The sequence below is a fragment of the Heliangelus exortis genome, chromosome 17, assembly GCF_036169615.1.
Source record: "Heliangelus exortis chromosome 17, bHelExo1.hap1, whole genome shotgun sequence".
Taxonomy (NCBI): domain Eukaryota; kingdom Metazoa; phylum Chordata; class Aves; order Apodiformes; family Trochilidae; genus Heliangelus; species Heliangelus exortis.
The window spans coordinates 9846993-9865361 of NC_092438.1; the positions used below are offsets into that span (position 1 = coordinate 9846993).

Here is an 18369-nt window from a genome sequence, read left to right on the forward strand (position 1 = left end):
TTTCAGATGAGAAACCTGATCCACGTGTTTGCTGAGGGCTCCTACCTGGTCCCCAGAGGATCACCTGCATTCCTCTACCTGCTCACTGCTTTTCCTCATTTGCAGGCTGTGTGTTCATCACAGCACTTGGAAGAGTAAATATATTTATATATTCAAAATATATATTAAAACTATAAAAATACAAAAATATAAAAATACAAACATATATACTATAAAATAAAATAAATATATTTCTATATAATATAAACAAATAAATATATTATCAGTAATAAAATATAATATTTATATCTAATATGAATAAACAAAATAATAAAAATATAATATAAAATAAAACCATATATATATTTATATATTTCAAAAGGCCACCTTAAAAGCTTCCATTTTTAGATCAGGGGTCAGCTTTGACTAGGTAAAGGGTGCTTTGCTTTTAGAGGACCAGCTCAAAACAGCTGTAGTAAGTCTCCAATGGAGAATATGATTTAGTCAGGCAGATGGAGATGCTAAGCAAAACTCATTAATCTGTTATCACTTTCACCCACCCACAAAAATCCCAGTGGTCTGAAGTCATGGTTTTCTGACACAAATCTAGAAATCTATAGCTCGTACAACAGCTGCAACCAAAATAAAGTTCCAGGAGGGAAAAAAAAAATGCTACGTTTTAATTACATGGGTAGGTCAGAATTATTCAAGACAGGGATGTCTTGCAGTAAAAGAAATTTGTGTCTGAAAGTATCTGCAAAAAATGGAAAAATTATTTAATGGCTCCTGAAAAGTGCCTGTTCACTGCACACCTGAAACACACCACAAAAAGCTAAAAGTCACAGGAACACAAAATACTTCAAAAAGCAGTTTAAAAAAAAAACCAAACAACCCAGGTTTCACCTGCAGACAGGACACTAAAAAAAGTAACTTGTGTTCATCTAACCATCCTCTCCCCCAAACACAGGAATGACCAGGACTAAGGCTGGGAAGAGCTTTAAACCCAAGAAGTTGGCAAGATGTTGTTGGGAGCTGGGTGGTGTTGTGTCTATCTCCAGATCTAAAAAGGTTCAATGCCTTCTTTCTAGGAGGCCAAGAGAAACTAAATATAGGAACAGGTTACCAGCAAACACACTGACTGGCAACAGCTTCCAGCTACCTGGAAGATCCATCCCTCTGATAGCTGGAATCCTTTCCCTTGTTTGGGGAGAATGTGCCATAAGGAAGCACTTTTGAGTTTTACTCACAGGGATAATTGCATACACAAACCTGAGGATGGAGCAAATACAATAACACCACTGATACTCCTCTCTTGCTCAGTTTGTGTGTGTGGGGATCATCTGGCTCTTTCAGAATGCCTTTTTTTTAAAAAAAATTAAATCTGACATCTACTTGCAAACACCATCCTCATTCCACATGCCAGGAGCCAAGGCAAGGCCTCTTCCAGCAACTGCCTCTTAGCACAGCAGAGGCATCACCTAGGAGCATCTGCTATTTTTTAACCTCTGTTCTTTAAGGAAGACCTAGAAAGGAAAAAAAAACAACCCAAACCCTAAACCCTCCTTGCTGCAGAGTGGCTTTGTTGGTTTGCTGAGGCTGGATATTGCTTCAGGGCTTTTCAATAGAGCCTCTTGGCTTCCAAATGGCATCTCTGCCACTAACAGCCCATGGATATTGTGTTTTAAGACAGACCCCAATTGCAACAGGGCTTCGAGATGTAGCTTACAGGCATGTGTGCTCTCAACACAAAAAATGAGGTCAAAGAAGCTGCTTTTGAAAAAATAAATAGAGCAATAAAGCATTCTTTCAGATTAGCTTCACAGGGGATAAATCACAGAACAAATATGACCATCTTATCTTGTTGGCAAATGGTAGGTTACAGTGTCCAGCTTTACAGGAAATATGTTGGTTGGTCTGGAGAGCAAACTGAGTTTTCATTGTCTAGAAAAATGCTGCTCTTTACTTTTTACAAGATGTGTTTGTTTTTAAAAAACCCATATGATCTCTAAACAGTGCCAAGCCTGCCTTGCCTCTCGATGCTTTCCTGGATGCCTCAGGACTTCCTAGCAACCTCACAGCAGAAACATGATCCATCTCCTTTTACCCAAAGGACAAACTTGTTTAAAGCAAGATCCCAGCTGCCCTCCTGCTCTTCCTTACACGGATGGGACGCAGTAGCCACGGGAGCCCACAAACACCAGGGGGAAGGGGATGAAGCAGGCAGCACAGGCAGGTCAAGCTTTCTCCAAACCCTCCACTTTCAACCTGTCTGTTGCTTCTGAAGTCAAACTCTACCACCAGGAGCACCTGGGTGAGGAAATCAGTGACCAAAGAGCTGCTGGGTGGTTACAGAAACATCGCTGACCGTGGAACCCAGCGGCAGCTCTGCCTGTTGGGTGCTCTGGCACTGATTTATGACAAGTGTATTTGAGTTTCCATTAGCTGTGGCTCTCTCTGTTGACCCCTTGGCTCAGAGAGGCAGATTCAACATTAAACCCCCATCAGCTTTCAGTACCACTGACCTCATTCCCAAAACTTGCAGTGATGTTTTACATCAGCCAGGGCCGACGCATTCCATTAATGCTCCCCCGACTCGGGGAAACATCTGCTCTGCTTGCACTGGTAGCAGCATGGAGACCACTTAAGCATCACCTCTGCACCCCAAGCCTGTGATGGGAGGTGTGTCCATGCACAGGGCCAGGATCTGGACCTCCTGTCCTCCAGTATGAGGACCCAGCCATTAGTTACTCGTCGGGGTAAAGGTTGCTTAAAGCATCGAGGCACAGGAGAGGTGGGATGTAGCACAAAGGAGGATGGTTCCTTCAGGCCAGAAGTGCAAGCTCAAGAGATGGATTTGTGCTGAACTGCAGCTGAGCAGGCTGATTGGAAATAAAAATTAAAGAATACCAGAAAAAGACTCAATTTTTCTTTTAACCCAAATTTTTAAAATGGATTCAGGCAGAGATTCAATGGACACCGCTGACCCATGCGGGTTAAGAGCTCCTGAGTGGAGGGCACCACATCCCCAAAGACACCTCCAACACCAACTGACCCTCGCACCCCTCTGGATCCAGGGCTGGGTGTCCATAAGTGGCTCTTCCTGTAGCAATGGGAAGAGTTTGGATACCTTCCTGAAAGCCAAGTGCAGCTCGTCTAAAACAATCCCCCCAAATGTTCCACCTTACACCCCACAGCTAACCAGCACACACCAGCTTCTTACTGGGAAAGCCTCCCAGCTCTGCAACATCTCTGCACGTGGGGGCTGCTGTGTTCTCAGTACTACACACCAAGTCTCCATCACATCAGCAGGATGCTACTATTTATTTCCCCAAGGATTTTTGACAGCTAAAACCTCCAAAAGGGAACCAAATCCCTGGGAAAACCCTAAAACACTTGTGGCTCCCATTGTTCCAATATTAGGTGTGCTTTAAATTGACCCTTGATGTATTCAGGTGCTGCTGGAAGTTCTCTTTTCTATTAACCACCTAGTCAAGGCTACAGCTGCTAACAAGCCCAGGAGGACACATAAAAACATACAGTAGCCTTGAAATCTTTGACAGCATCTGTCACAAACAGGGAGTCACATACAGGGACATTCAGCAGGGGTTGTTAAATTTTTATTATAACAAAGCCTGGGACATGACTGGCTGCTCCGATCACTGATCATTTCACTGGCACACAGATTTGCTGCATTTTAGATTTTTGCCCTTTTACAAAGCCCTGCAGAGCCTGGACTATGTGCTTGCACAATGGTAAATACAGGAGGACCACAAAAAGACCTTGAATGTCACAGAGGTCTTAAGTATTAAATCTGTTATCCCAATACCTCTGTAAATAAGCAAGAAATCCATCCCCAAAATAACCTTTTCAAATGCTTGTGGGTTGTTTGGTTGTGGGTTTTTTTGAACTACACACTAATGGTGGCTGGTTTGATTTGGGCTGTGGCAGGCAATTCACTCAATCCCACTGATGCTGAATGCAATGGCCCATATCAGGCTGGGAGAAGAATAAAAACTGTGTTTGTTCTCTGTCTTCTCCAATACATTAGGGATGAGTGACACAATCTTCACAAAAAACTCCCCATCTTTCACTTCATTCCCAGTGTCCAAATTGTCAGCAGCTCTCAGCTTTGCCAATTCCACTGCAAAGCTAAAACACTGACTTAAAGCATTTTTATCTGATCCTCTTTCAACCAAAGAGATGAAAAATCAGTAGAAGAGGAAGAAGCTGGCACTGAGTGAGACAATTCAAATTGTCCCTTTCCAGTTCCTTAATTCACATGTTAGGGGACAACCACAGCTGGGAATTTCCATCTCTGGAGCAATTAAAGAAAATTAAATTCAGGGAATGAGGCCTTACACACTCAAAGCTTCATTAACCCTGCCACCTTTTAATTAAATACGTGCACAGGAAATTTTGGACAGAGAAAGTATCTGCCTTACTGACAGCACTTGGTTTTAATGGCAAATCAGCACTTGCCTTTAAAAAAAAATTAAAAATACTGGGGTTGTAAACTCCAGACCTCTCCAGCCTCACAATGGCTTTATTAAATACGTGGTAGAAATTACTGCCCATCATCAGCTCCCAGTTAACAGCAATGTCTGCACTTCCTCAAATGCCCTAAAAGGTCCACAAGCAAAGCTCTGCTTTGGACTTGCTTCAAGATACCAGACAGCCCCAGCCAACACCATTGATAAAACATGAGCCAGAATTTAAGAGCCCTACACTTATTCTGGGTGGTTAGAGAAATAAAGTTGGCTAGGTACAGGAGAAGAGAGGTTTTTTTCAGACCAGAGAAGAGACTGGGGTACCCAGCCTCTCTTTTAAATACTCTTCATCCTTACAAAAAGCTCAGGCAGGCACCAAAGGTGGTGTGTGATGAACAGTTTAAAGGGTAATCTCTGAAAGGGAATATTGTCAAGCCTGCCCAGCCTAAATATTCAGCTCACTTTGTGCTAGTTACCATCTAACTTACAAGGGAGTCTTGCTGCCCATGTGCCAGCCTCCTGGCTTTGTTGGGAAATCAATGAAATACACTACTGGTGTGTCTGGATGCACAGCCAGGACTGAACACAAACCACTTGAATGTTTCCAAAAGCACTGTCACCCAACTGGTGACACACACACTGGCACCAGAGAGGGAAGAAACACACAGTTCTTTCTCCTGTCTCCAAGAGATTCTAAGAAATCTTCCACCTTGAGCCAACCATCTCACCCAGAGCCATTCTCTTGTCCCCTTAGCACTAGGAAGCAAATTTTTACCTCTGGGAGTGATCAGACTTGTGTTTGTCTTTTTATCTTTAAAGCATCTTTTTTGGGAGATGAACTGCAGTCTTTGGTCAACACACACTGATCATTAAAATATTTGTGGTTTATTGCTGACCTGTGCATTTTAGGTATTTTACCTATTTCAAAGAAGAGAGCAGACATTTAAACAGATTGTTTTCTCTACCTGTCACTCACCATAAGAGTTGATGTGTTTTGCAATAAATGACACCTCCCTTTTCACACTTGTCCCTCTCCCAAGGAGCAGGACAACAGGACAATTGTTCACACAAGGCCACCATGAGATGCCAGGTTCCCAGCTGAGTGAGAAGGCACAGCTCCATTAACCAGAGGCAGAAGACAGGCAATTCCAAGCAATTCCCCATGCTTACAGCAGCCCAGTATTCACAGGTTAATTGCTGCATCCCCAAAATAACAATCTCATTCTGATTCCATATTCCCTGACATGGAGCACAGAGAGCTGTTTGCTGCTGTAGGATGCCCTTGGTGCTACCAAGGACAATCTGAACACATCAAGTGTGACAGGCTCTCACTGAATACAAAAATAAATGCAGCCACTTATGCTTCCTCAGCCTCTGACACCAGCCAGGGAAGGGGCTTCCTACTGCAGCACCAGCAATGAAGAACACATGAATTTTGTGATGCCTGAAGCACTCCCAGGCAGAACACAACACATCACTCCATTCCTCTGCTCCTGGAAATTACAGGTCCATTAAAACCTTTTCTGTCTTTCCATCTGCATGCAGCAAACAAGTAAGAAGGATGCAGATGGTGAACGTGCACAGGTATGTACCTGCTTATACAAAGAGGTCTGGTCCCCAGTCCTGATGCTATCATTTTGTGATGGCAACATTTCCTGACCCAGTTTCTATCTTGCTCCTCATTCCTCTGCTATAAGTAGTAATTAGTAATGTCAGTGTTCTGGCTGGATTGCTACAGTCCCATTAATAATGCAAGAGTAGTAACAGAGAGAGAGCAGAAGAAAAGAGGCTTGAAGGTTAAAAGCAGCAAGAAAATGCATTTTGGGGGGTGTTGAAAGAGGAGAGGGAGGAAGAGGAGAAGAAATGCTGGTCTACTGAGATTATAAAGCATATACTTCAAAACATATTGTTCCTTTCAGGTGGAAGTGGTAGGTGAGTCAGTCATCACTAATTAGAAGATAATATGCAAATAAGAATGACACTCAGAGGTGATTTTTACTAAATTAGAGGAAAACTTCTGTTTCACCTTCCCTTTCCCTCTCTAACCTTGCTGCCTCACCACTCCATGTTCCCATTTCTCTGTTACTCATGCTTCATGGTAACCTGGCATCCAACACATGATGCACACCAAAGTTTCCCCCTTCCTGAGAGCTTCTGCAGTGACCAGCCCCTACCTGACCACCTGCAGCCAAACCTTAATTGCCAGGAATCAAATTGCTCCAGGTGCACCTTAACCTGAGGCTCTGCTAAAGCTGTTAATGACATGTACTCTGAACCTAAAATAGTGCTGGATCTGAACAGGTAACTCAATCTCATGTGCTTCCAAGGTCTTCTCCAACACAGACAGCAGCTCCCTCAACAGCAACAGCTTCACCACCCCCCCCTTGCACTCAGAGCTTCATCTTCAACTGCATCACCTGGATACCTTTTTTTTCCCCCTACCAAGTACAGCATAGAAATAAAACAGAGGAGCTTTCAGGTTTGGTGTTGATTCCTCAGCTTGCTGAGTGAGAACTCACATTGACTGTGGAAGGGCTAAACTGCCTCCAGCACACCAGGAGGGCTGACTCTGATCCAGCACCAAAGAGTGGGCATCTTCTAGAGAAGCTGGTGGTCCTTAATTTTCTTGAGGACTTGAAAGACACACGAGCTAACTTCTAAAGGTCTTTTAGTAAAGCTGACCAGCCACATTATTTCCCTCCTGGTGTTTGGCATTTACAGCTTCCTTCATGGTGCCAAGGCTCTCGTTAGGGATGATGAATGAAACAAAACAAAACAAAACACGTGTTCTTTCCATTAGCTAAAATCACACACGACTCTCCCCCATGCAATATATAGGGCAATAAATCAGTTTATCAAGGTTATTATTTAACTGCAGCACAGCTCGCTCTGTCACTGAAAAGAATATCCCAAAGTCCAACAGCACAAAGGGTTCAGATAACTGCCCAAAAAGGATAAAAAGCCAGCAGGCTCATTGAGATGAGCCATGAAAGAGTGGCAAAGGAGGAAGAAGAAAAAGACAAGTGGGAAGATCAGTTTCAGAACAGCACTGCTATTTCAAAGAGACCTTTCAAGTATCACTTCCTCTGCAGAGAGGAAGTGAGAGGAGCTGGAGGTTCTCTGATGCAGCTTCCCCTCCACAACAATGATATAAAAGGATGTTGTTGTTTTTTTCTTTTAAAGGAAAAAAAAAAAAAAGAAAAAAGAAAAAAGGAAAGGAGGCCAGCCCTGAGCACACTGTGACCAAATTAGGAAAGAAACCCTACTGACAGCCTCCAAAATGGACATCGTCTGCAGCAGCCTCCTATTAGGTCAGGAAGTCTGATGACTCTGTCATCTGCTGAAATCTGCTTCTGTGCAAACAGAAAGGAGAAGCAAAACATCTCCTTGCACTGCACATGCCAGGTTAGGCCATCTCAGTTCTCTGGCCTGAAGGAGACAGAGGCCCCAACACAATTCTGTTCCAAACCTGCACTGCTGACTCGGAGCCCTCCCAAGATAACTCTGCCCTGGAAGCAGTGAGGTGCAGCAGGATGAGGTGGATGCAGAGCCAGGGGTTTGAAGTGCATTTGTTAAGTGGTTCCCTGTGGCAGATGAAGCTGAGGTTAGAGATCAGTGATTACTATGACAGGAATGTGAGGGGGAGGAAAGAGAGAGGAAAGATGTAGTTTCTTGACTAAGGTCAGAACGATGTTTTTAATTTGGCTTGGGAACAGCCTTTTTCCACCCTCTCCAACCTCCATTTCCACTGCAGCAGCAGAACAAGAATCCTTCTCCAATACTCTGCAAACAGCAGCAGCACTGGGCACTTTTAAGTTAAAATTTGCTCCTGAATTGTGGAGGTCACCTGTACCAAGCTCCCACAGCAGCTCCAGGGCAGCTTGGTGGCATCTCTACCTGCTACAAGGACAGACAAGTGAGAGGGAGACATCCTAACTTCAGGGAGAAACCTCTCCCCAGTTGGACCATGCAGAAGTTTAGGATTTCTCCCTGATGTTAGGGCAATCACACTGCATTACTCCCTCTCTTGATCCCTGCAAGAAATGGAAGAACTCCTCCCTTTATCTTTCCAAAGGACCTACAAGAAAAGGCAAAGCCTACAGCTCATCTCTGCCTGCAGTGGGTCTCAGCCTCAGCACAACTACAGCCTTCAGGCTCCTTCCAGCCCCAGAAATTTGGCTGCAGGACCACTCTGCTGACTTGCCACATTCAAAGCAGCAGAGGACCTTTCACATCCTGGCACCACCTGCCCAGGGTGCTCTTATCCAGCTCCTCATGAAGCCCATCAGATCATCTCCAAGATGCTGTCACTGCCTAGCACAGCCCTGCAGCTGCTCTCAGGGGCTCCTTTGCCTCCACGGTGGCAAATTGTGCCTGGGGAGAGAGGACAAGAGGAGGCTGCTGAGGCTGAAGTTTCCATCCCCACGTGAAGTTGTGTTCAGCTTATTACCTCTGGACATTTTTTTTTTGGCAAAAGAAAAAAATCTACAAAGGGGAGGTACTGCTGCTACCTCTTACAGACCTGACAAAGAGGTATTCACTGGCCAGTAAACTGGGAGAATTGCCTGTTTACCAAATGGATATTGCTATAAAAGGCAGAAAGCAAGCACAGGAGTAAGCTTTGTTCCTTGAAATTGCACTGACTTACACAGTCTATTTTTAAAGGGACTACTTTGAGCTCTTGCTTTCAACAGCTTTTTTTTTTCCCCTCTCTAAGAGACAGATACCCCATTTAAACTGACCTCTTTCCTCAGGTCCATTACCAGGCTGGGCTTCACCCTCTCCTCCTCCATCAGACTCATTTATCAAGTGAAGCATTTCCACATACCACTGCATAAATAGACTTGACCCTGTGACAGCAGCAGCACCTGAGCTCCCACTGATAGAACCCCTCCACCCCACCACAGTCACAAACCCAGCCTGCTTCTACTCTTTTTCCAGGTGAGGGATTCTTGGAACTCCTACAGCCCCTTCCTGTGCATCCCAAGGAAGAGCGACAGGTTTATAGATAAGGCAATGAGTGATTCTGGGCTGACCTCCCCTCTGGAAAGGGCCATTTAGGAGCACACTACTGTTGGCACTGCTCAATTCTTGTATCTGCTCCGGGCCCAGATCAAGTATACATCAAAAAGAAAACTATGAGAGTTCTAGCAGGGGGTACAATTCACTCCTGGACCCTGCCTTTCCTAGATGCTGCCTTTCAGCCCGGGAGCAAGCTGTGGGGCCATGCATCACCCAGCAACTGATCAAGCAACCCAGCTGATCAAGCAAGGAAAGCCCCTGGCATGTGGCTTCCCCATGCTGTTCCCATCAAAAGACTGGTATCTTGCTCAACATAAAGCTGGGCTTGAGAAGATCTCCTGACTCTCAGCACTCTCTATGCAACTTTGACCCTACATGCCTCAATGGGAAGGATCCACATGGTTTGACACGCACACCCTCCTCCTACACGGGATTGTACTTTTAAGGCTTTGCTGGACCGGGAGCACCCTCCTGTTATCTATCTTCTTTTAGGACTTGGGCAATAAAATCTAGTGGGGTGTTATCTGCCACTTACAATCACCTCAACCCCACCTTCAGCCTTGGTCCCTCCCTCCTGCCCATCCCTTTGAGGAGAGATACAGAAAGCTCGGGCGCTGCCGTACCGCCGGCGATAGCATCGCCGCTTGCCCTGCCTGCAGCACGGAGCCCCAGCACTGCACAAGAATTTCAATGTCCTTTTATGGAAGAAAAATGAAAATTGCCTGCCCAGCCTCAGGGTGCCTCAAGAGCTGAGCTGAGCTGACAGACGGAAACTTGCCATTTGTTGTGGTTTTGGCAGTAAGGGAGCGGAGCGCGTTCCCAGGCACACCGCTGGTTTAAAAAGGGAGCACTGAAGGCACTGAGCTGGAGGAGAAAGCTGAGAGCTCCAGAGGAGGAGGTTTCAGGGATGCAAGGCTGAGGAGGAAGATGGCAGAGTCATGAAATGATGGCTAAGACAGTTCCTGCTGGCCTGGACAAATAGGAGACAGGAGTTTGGACTGAAGTGAATGCAGGCATGAGCGCTCCATTCCCAGACGCCCCTAAGACACACAGCAAGGTCCTCCACACCACATTTCCCTTTCTTCCTTGCCCCAACAAATTCTGCATTCACACAGACAGAGGAGGATGAGAATTTAAACACGGGAAATTGGGTCTTGAGGTCATTGCCACCAGGAAGAAATCACAGGGATGTGCAGTAAATGAGAGCCAGCTCGGGCTCTGCTCACCACTAAAGCTGTGGGGCTAAGCTCTAAGTAACAATCAAATCTAAATAAATAGGCTCAAGGCAAAGTATACAGAGAAGAGCAATAATGGCTGAACAGAGAGTAAGATGGGGCCCTGGGACCTTCAAAATGTTTGCACTGCTGTTGGGAAGCTGAATGAGGCAGCAGACTTCAACAGCTGGGAAAACATGTTGCAAAACAAGGAGAATTAAGTAATTCTCCATATGCACATCCTACTCTGAGGCATTTTGGACAAGCTCGATTTCTCCAACCAGAATGATTTTTTTAAAAAAATATTTTTTTCCATGTTGCACACACACCCTGCCAGTGACAAATCTTGATATAGTTTAAACCTAAAACCACAGAGCATCTGGAGCAGGGCAGGGCAGCTTCGGGCAGTGATGGGCCAGCCTCTAGCACAGAAGTAATGGGAGCTGTGGTTTGTGTTGGATAACATCCTTGGAAGGCTGTGTCATCCTGAACACTGCTGCTGGGTACTTGATCACACAAACATTTCCCCTTTTTATAGCACCCTATAAAACACTCAGAACTGGATCATAGGTGGCTGGGGCTGCCTCGTTACCTACCTCTGAACCACAACCAGCTCTGTGTCCCATTCCTTCACCAGGTACAGAGATCACAGGTGTTGTGGTGCTCCCTTCAGCTCCTTCTGTAAGTTTAAACCCTGTTTAAAGTGCCAAGGTTGCTGCAAACCCTTCGACTTAGGGTTATGAACACAGGCTGTGGATGCAGTGTTAGCACCCTGCTAAGAGAAGCCATGTTCAGACAAAGCTTGCTAGGCAGAGCTCTGTACAAGCTGAAACCTGTCTGGCTTCCAAAAGAAAACAAAGGTTAAAAGCAGCTGGGTGCATCTCTTCCTTAGCCAGCACCTTGAAATCAATCCTGAGACATTCTAGCAGCTCAAAAAGAAGCCCCTTATACCACCACATCTTAGTCCTGCAAATAAATACCTACACACTAGGAATGCTGTGGCCAGGGAACCTAACCCAAAGACAAAAATGGACAAGAATGGAGATTTTATCTGTCTGATACAGGCAACAGCAATGCTCATTTTTCCAGCATGATAGTTCAGAAGCCCAGCAGGCAAACCCCACCCCAAAGCCCCTCCTCATTAACTGGGTGCACTGAGGAGCCTGAAACAAGAAGGGCAGCTGCCCACGCTGAGGGCAATGTGATTTAGCACCATGCAAACACATACCATCACCTCCAGCTGGCTCCAAACAGCTCAGCACAAAAAAAAAAAAAAAAAAAAGTAGCAAAATTCTTAAGCTCTGCAAAGAAGTTTTAAAGAAAAGTCTTAAAAATCCAAGGCCCTGGCTATGAAATGAGTGGTGAGGGTTTGGAGCTTTCCGGCACCAGAGGGATGGTTGCTGTGTGCATGTATTATTTCCATGGCAACAGCAGCTTTCACCTTCCCATCTCCTGGCTGGCTGAAAGCCCTGCAGTGCTTTGTGCTGAGACTGCAAAGAGGGGAAACCATCTCCCCCACCCACAACAGGGTGCCAGGGATAGCAGCAAGCAGCCCAGGGAACAAAAGCCTTGTCCTCACCAACAATATGGGCACTGGGGAGGAGGGAGGCAGAGCAGAAAGGATGAGACTTCCTTAGCTGGTGGGAACCAGAACTTCCCCCAGCGTGCAAAAGTGCAGGCTCACTTCCCAGTGCTGCAGAAATCAACAAGCAACACGTGCATTTCCTAGTTTTCCCAGGATTGCCAGGTTTGGTTTGCCCTGTCAGAGCACACAGGAGGAGAAACACACACTGGTAGAGATGAGGGATTCAAATGCCACTTCCACACAGGGATCCCTGTGCAGAGTAAGATGGAAGGCAACTGAGCAGGCTGGCAAACCCTCCTGCCACCAGGAAGCCTGGCTCTATGCATGGTCAGTGTCCCATTCTGGAGCAAAAACTCAAACAGATCTGAGAGCAAAAGCTGCCTCTCTCCCAGCACCAGCTCAGCCTCCACACACACACAGAATGCACCCATAGGGTGGTTTGGGCAATGTTTTTTCCTTGGCTAATTAAGGTTTTTCTCCAGCCCCTGGGCTGTGATAGGAAGATTCAGGCCCTGGCCACCTAACCAGGAGCTAAATTTCATGCCACACAACTGGAGCCTGAGTGGCTCTGGCAGATGGTGCAGGTTCATCTGCACACCCTCCATGCAGCCCTTCACTCACAGAAGGTAACCAGCAGCCCTCCTGTTGCTGAGGTTGCAATTAGCCACATTTTGGCCCCTGCAAGGTGCAAAGGAAAGCTTCCAGCTGATTCTCACCACTTACTTTACAATACATTCATGACCAGCCCAGATATGAACCAACCTCCCTGCAAGACAAAGAAAAACCTAAAGAGTATCAATGCTAATTCTCAAAGCAAGACAAAGGATCCAGGTGATGGAGCACAGAAAATACACCAGGTCCAACATCTGGTCCTCCTCTCCCCACCCTTGAAGAGCCTTGAGGTTTCAGGAGAGCCAGATTTTGACCCTTCCCTTTCCACACTTCCCCTTGCTTTAGGGTTCAGCTGTGCAAGTGGAGTCCTTCAAGCCAGTGAGGGGCTCCTTCCAGGATCACTCATCACCACCACCGAGGCTGCCAGAGGCACTGCTTGCAAAGCCAATATATCCTCTCCAACCTCTGTAGAATTCCCTAGATTGCCCTTTTCCTCCCCAAGGGCAAGAGTTTCCTGCATGAAACAGAATTAACCAAAATTCTTCATTCTGGAAAGGAGACAAGATAGTGGGAATATGAAGAACCACTGCAGCTGATGCCGTGAGACAGCCCCACATCCTGCTATCCAAATTCCTCACCCTCGACTTCAAACCCTGAAGTGGTTCAAAAACTTCTTCTAAGAAGAGCAGAAAGCTACTCAGCAGATTTTCAGCTAATGAATCAACACAAGCTGTCCAGGAAACCAGAAATCCAGCCCACTGGAATGCTGCAACCCCAGGGAGGGGGGACAAGCAGTGAGCTAGGAAGGAAATGAAACAGCAAACCAGAAGGAAAGGAACATTTCAGCACTGACCCCTCTTACCCAGTTACTGTGCTGCATTACACATTTTAGGAAAAAAAAGCAGCTTCAATTCATTTTGCACGTTGAAGCATTCATGTTCTCCAAGCCTGAATTTTGTTTTGCAGTGCTGACATAAGTACATTTGGAAAACAACTCAGCTTTTGCAAGAACAGCGAGAAGAAAAAAAAAAAAAAAATTATTTAAACGTGAATCAACATTGCCACCTAGTGACGGGCAAACCTCCTCGCTCATGACACTTGAGCAATCCACCAGAATTGTATTTGCTTTCTCAAATGCTAATGTTAGCAAAATGGATCTGGATATTAGAGGTCTAAAATGGAATTCTGCATCTTTTATAAGCAGTTTTCTCTTCTCAGTAAGTTTAATTTTCACTATAGAAAGCAAATGTCACTGCTGGCAGCCTCAACTGCTCCAGACAACAGAATTTCACTTCCTATTGATTTCTCAGTACAGGCAAATGGTGGTATCAGCAACATGAAAACCCAAAGCTATGGTAGCTATAAGCATAAGATTAGTGAACTCAAAAAAATTTCCAGTGATTAGCAAAAATCTCTGCTGGGGGACAGGCAGTTCCCTGAATATTTCATGGGAATTCATTGTTGTGGCTAAAGTTTTGCAAGACATTAAACACTGATAGCACTGCCTCAGCTCACTGGCACCAGACATAAGCAGGGTTCTGCATACATTCAGGAAGCTGGGAAGCACATTTCTATGCTCCTATTTTTCCCCAGAACAGATGGTACAGAAGCAGTAAGTTCTCCCCATTTCATGCCCCCATTTGGCCTGACAATTCTTCCCGTTATGGCTATTAGCAAACTTTGAGAGAAGCACAAAGATCATCTGCCCTTTGAAGGGCTCACATTTCAGTGAACTCTCCCAACCACTTTCTGGCCACTTCCAACCAAATCTGTATTCATGTGACAGCATTAAAGAAAAATGCAGATGCTAATTCTCTTTAGGATAGCACATGAGGTGGTTTCAGCTCATTCTCCAGAAGGTTCATTAAAAGATTATGATTTGGTTTTATGCCTTTTAAACACTCAGCACCCTGGCTCACCTAAAACATATCAAGTACATGCAAATCAGCAACCTCTGCCATCAATAAGCTTTTTTAGCCAACATCTTCCAAAGAAGAAAAGGAATTATCAACAGTGTCTTTATCATCTTTATCAACAGTGCCCTCAAATTCATCTGTTCAGCCACACACTTTTAGAGAACATCACTAGGATCCAGCAAATACTTTGACTGCTGCCTCACATGCAGCCACGTTAGATATTTATTCACCAGCTCCCACAAAGTGTGAGTTACCCTCCAAGTTCTCCTGCCCAACACTCCAGAAGAGACCAAATGGCAACATATCCCTCAGTTACCTTTCTGCAGCGGGGATTGGGGCAGCTGAACCTCTTCACATCACTGTCCAGTAGAGCTGGGAAGGTACAGAATGGACACCTGCAGCCCAGAACAAAATGCCATTAATGCAGAGTCCCAAACATATCTTTGCTGAAAGAAGATTTAGTCAAATAGCTGTGTGGTAGTTAATAAGGCTGCCAACCAAATGCCTGCTGCCAGGATGTGCTGACTGCTGCATTTTTGTTCATACTTTTTCGATCACTTCCTTGCTTGCAGTCAGAATATTATATTGTCAGCACTGCTTTTGACCATGTAATTTAGAGGATCAGCACAGGGCTGGCAAGTGAGTCTTGGGGGAGACAAGCCTATTGAATTTTCATCTGCTCCAAGTCAGAGGCAAACCAGGCTCAATAAAAACAGACCTGGGAAGGGAGAAGCCTGAATTTATAATACAGCTCTTTGAAAGCCATCCTATCTCATAGTGAGCACACATTCAGGGTTTCAAGGAACCATTTTCTACAACAGTTAAGTGCAGTCTGCATCCTCTGCTGGACACTTACCTGACAAGCTCATCTGCACAGGCAGCAGCCACCTCCTCCTCAGCTTTCCTCTCGTAGTATTTACAGAGGATGTTCTCTGGAAGCACCTTCTCCAGCTCACTGGTGGGGAATGAACACGTGCAACTGCCTTCCATGCAGCTGAGCTCTGACTGGGGTTGGAATGAGAGAGCTCAGGTTCAGTATGATACTAGCAAAAAGCAGCAAGAAAAAAATCCAAATATACCAGTGCAGAGCCTTGCTCAGAGAAAGCAGAGTTTAAGTCAACAGATGACTGCCAGAGGATAGGTTTGCTATGGAAAGAACAAGACTACTTAATCCAACACATCAGGCCCCAAACAAACACTGGGCAGGACAATGCTGTTGACAGCCAGGATCAGAGTTCACTCACTCCAAGTCCACTGTGACCACACAGTGTTCTGTTATTACTGAATGGTCTCTCTGCTCACAAACAGCTTGTCACTACAGTGACAAAATGCAGCTGTCAGTTTGTGTTTACACAAAATACAGATCCCCAGAGTACAAAAGAATCCCACTGTTTGATCATCATATCTGGAGGCAAAGGAACCTGCACACCTCTGAGGAGGTTAATGACTCATTTATAGCTCAGCTAAGTACCAGGCTAATTGCTAGCAAAATTGGAGACTAAGGTTAGTAGTAGCATAGAGGAACCAACCCTCAAATTAAATTGGGATGGCAGGGATATTATGAAGGACAAACACTCACAGCTAAGAAGGGATGAGCCATGTCAGAGATAAGAGTGTGTTCTCTGTGCAGATACTGTTGGTTTGTTGTTAAGCAGAAAATAGAAACCAGATGAGCACATTGCTGTTAGGATAAATGCTGTGGGAAGTTTTCCTGCTAATCCAAGTTGCTAAGCATATAGTACAAAAAATGGAGGTTAGCAAAACTGAAATCCTACTCAAAGATCCCATTGTGAAGTTGTTGGCTTCATGTGATGGTGAGACCAACTTGTTGGGCTTGGATTTCAGGACTCTGTTAAAATCCTTCCTGGGAAGTGCAGTTACATCTGACTTAAGCAGCAACTAAGCAAACAGCAACGTGATCACCTTCCCAATAGCAATTCACCCATCTTCCCCTCATCCAGCTGGGAAAGTCTTACCTTCCCAGAGCCAAAGACTGCCTCCTGAGCATATTTAATTAGGCACTCCTTGCAGAACAAGTGACCATCTGCACACTGAGTGAGCTCTTCAAAGGCAAACTCCCCGTAGCAGCAGCGGCACTCAATCATCTGCCCATCCTGCAGCCACAAACAGAGGCATTAGCACCATCACCATCAAAACAGCAACAGCTACAGAATGTACAGGCACACACAAGTGCAAGCCATGAACAATGCCAGCATTCATTCTAAAAAAGAGCACCAGATATATACCATTCCATTAGATACACTATTTGGTGGTCAAAAGTAACACAACACAACCAGAAACACAGCTTTAAGTAACTTTCTATCTCCATGTCCTGCTTGGCAGGATCCAAAAAGCTACAGAACACTTATGGTTTAAGAACTCGTAGCATTTTGGGTTTGGGAAGCAAGTCTGAAGGGAAGATTATAGCAGGGAAACCCAAGCTTCAGATCTGCTGCCCTCTAAAGGAACAGTCACCTATGCGTCTGGAGAGACCTCGTCTCAAGCCTCTCACTGGATGGGGTGGAGAAACTTGCCACTGTTTAAGAGCAACTATGTTCACTTTTTTGATGGTCCAATGTCTCCAAAGTTAGCAGAGAAATAGGCATTGAGAACAAAAAGGTAATCCATAGCTGCTGAACTTTCCTCTCTTTAAGGGGAAAGACCTAATTTTCAGGTTTTTTAAGAGTCCTCTCTGCAAATGATGAAGGCCTTTCCATTGGCAGAGCAACACCAGCAAATGTGCTTTAAGCAGCCATAATGGTGGCAGCAAGAGCAAACCTGGCCCTATTCTATTGCAATGTTTGCTCTGGCCAGTCAAGAACAAGCAGCAGCTGGCTGAATGACTACAGATCATTACATGCATCAATACTGTCTTGCTGGACTCAGCTCCTGTCTACCTTTGCTAAAAGCCAGCCAACACACACTCTGAAGGTTTTGCCAGCTCAGCAAAAGCAGCACATTGCAAGAACAGCTTCAGAAAAGCTCCATTACAGAAGCCAAAAAGAGTCTGAGAAGTGGTGAGTGTAAAACAGTGTTTGCATAAGCTGAACTCAAAGGATCACATTATAGATACTGACCTTCTGATACTGCTCCTCATTCATCTGCAGAGCAAGAAGAAAGTCTGCATGCTGTAAGAGAGACACGTGCATCTGTATTTACAGAATAGATAAAGCAATTTTCCAGCCTCTACACTCTTTTACATTATGTCAGGACTTACAAACCACCACAAAAGGCTCACTGTCTGCTTACAGCATCACTCAGCCCATCCTTCCAATCCATTAAGCTATTTATGATTCAGCTAAAACAGATGGGAGAAGCAAAAGCAGCAAGAACAAAGGACAAAATTCTGTATTATGGAGGGCTGCTGGTTCAGGTTTCTATGCACAGAGATGATCTCACCCAAAGGGCCCCTCCAGAGAAAGCCCTGAGGAACATTAGCCTTGTGTTTAAAAGGAGACACTATCCATCTGCCCAAGAGACAAGGATCTTTAAGAAGCTACTTTAGAAACAACTATAGGTGCAGAGCTGTGAATCCAGTCTTCCCCTTCAGATTA

The 18369-nt window shown here is 45.1% G+C and overlaps 1 protein-coding gene across 3 annotated transcripts in view; it reads right to left on the reverse strand.

Moving 5' to 3' along the window:
• The window catches only part of RNF216 (ring finger protein 216), an 80088-nt gene that overhangs the window by 34017 nt on the left and 27702 nt on the right, over positions 1 to 18369 (reverse strand). For all 3 annotated transcript variants that reach the window (XM_071760953.1, XM_071760954.1, XM_071760955.1), the window contains 4 exons: positions 17893 to 17943; positions 16792 to 16929; positions 15672 to 15820; positions 15132 to 15210 (listed from right to left, as the gene is read on the reverse strand). In XM_071760953.1, coding sequence (XP_071617054.1) covers positions 15132 to 15210; positions 15672 to 15820; positions 16792 to 16929; positions 17893 to 17943 — 417 coding nt within the window. The remainder of the gene's footprint in view (positions 1 to 15131; positions 15211 to 15671; positions 15821 to 16791; positions 16930 to 17892; positions 17944 to 18369) is intronic.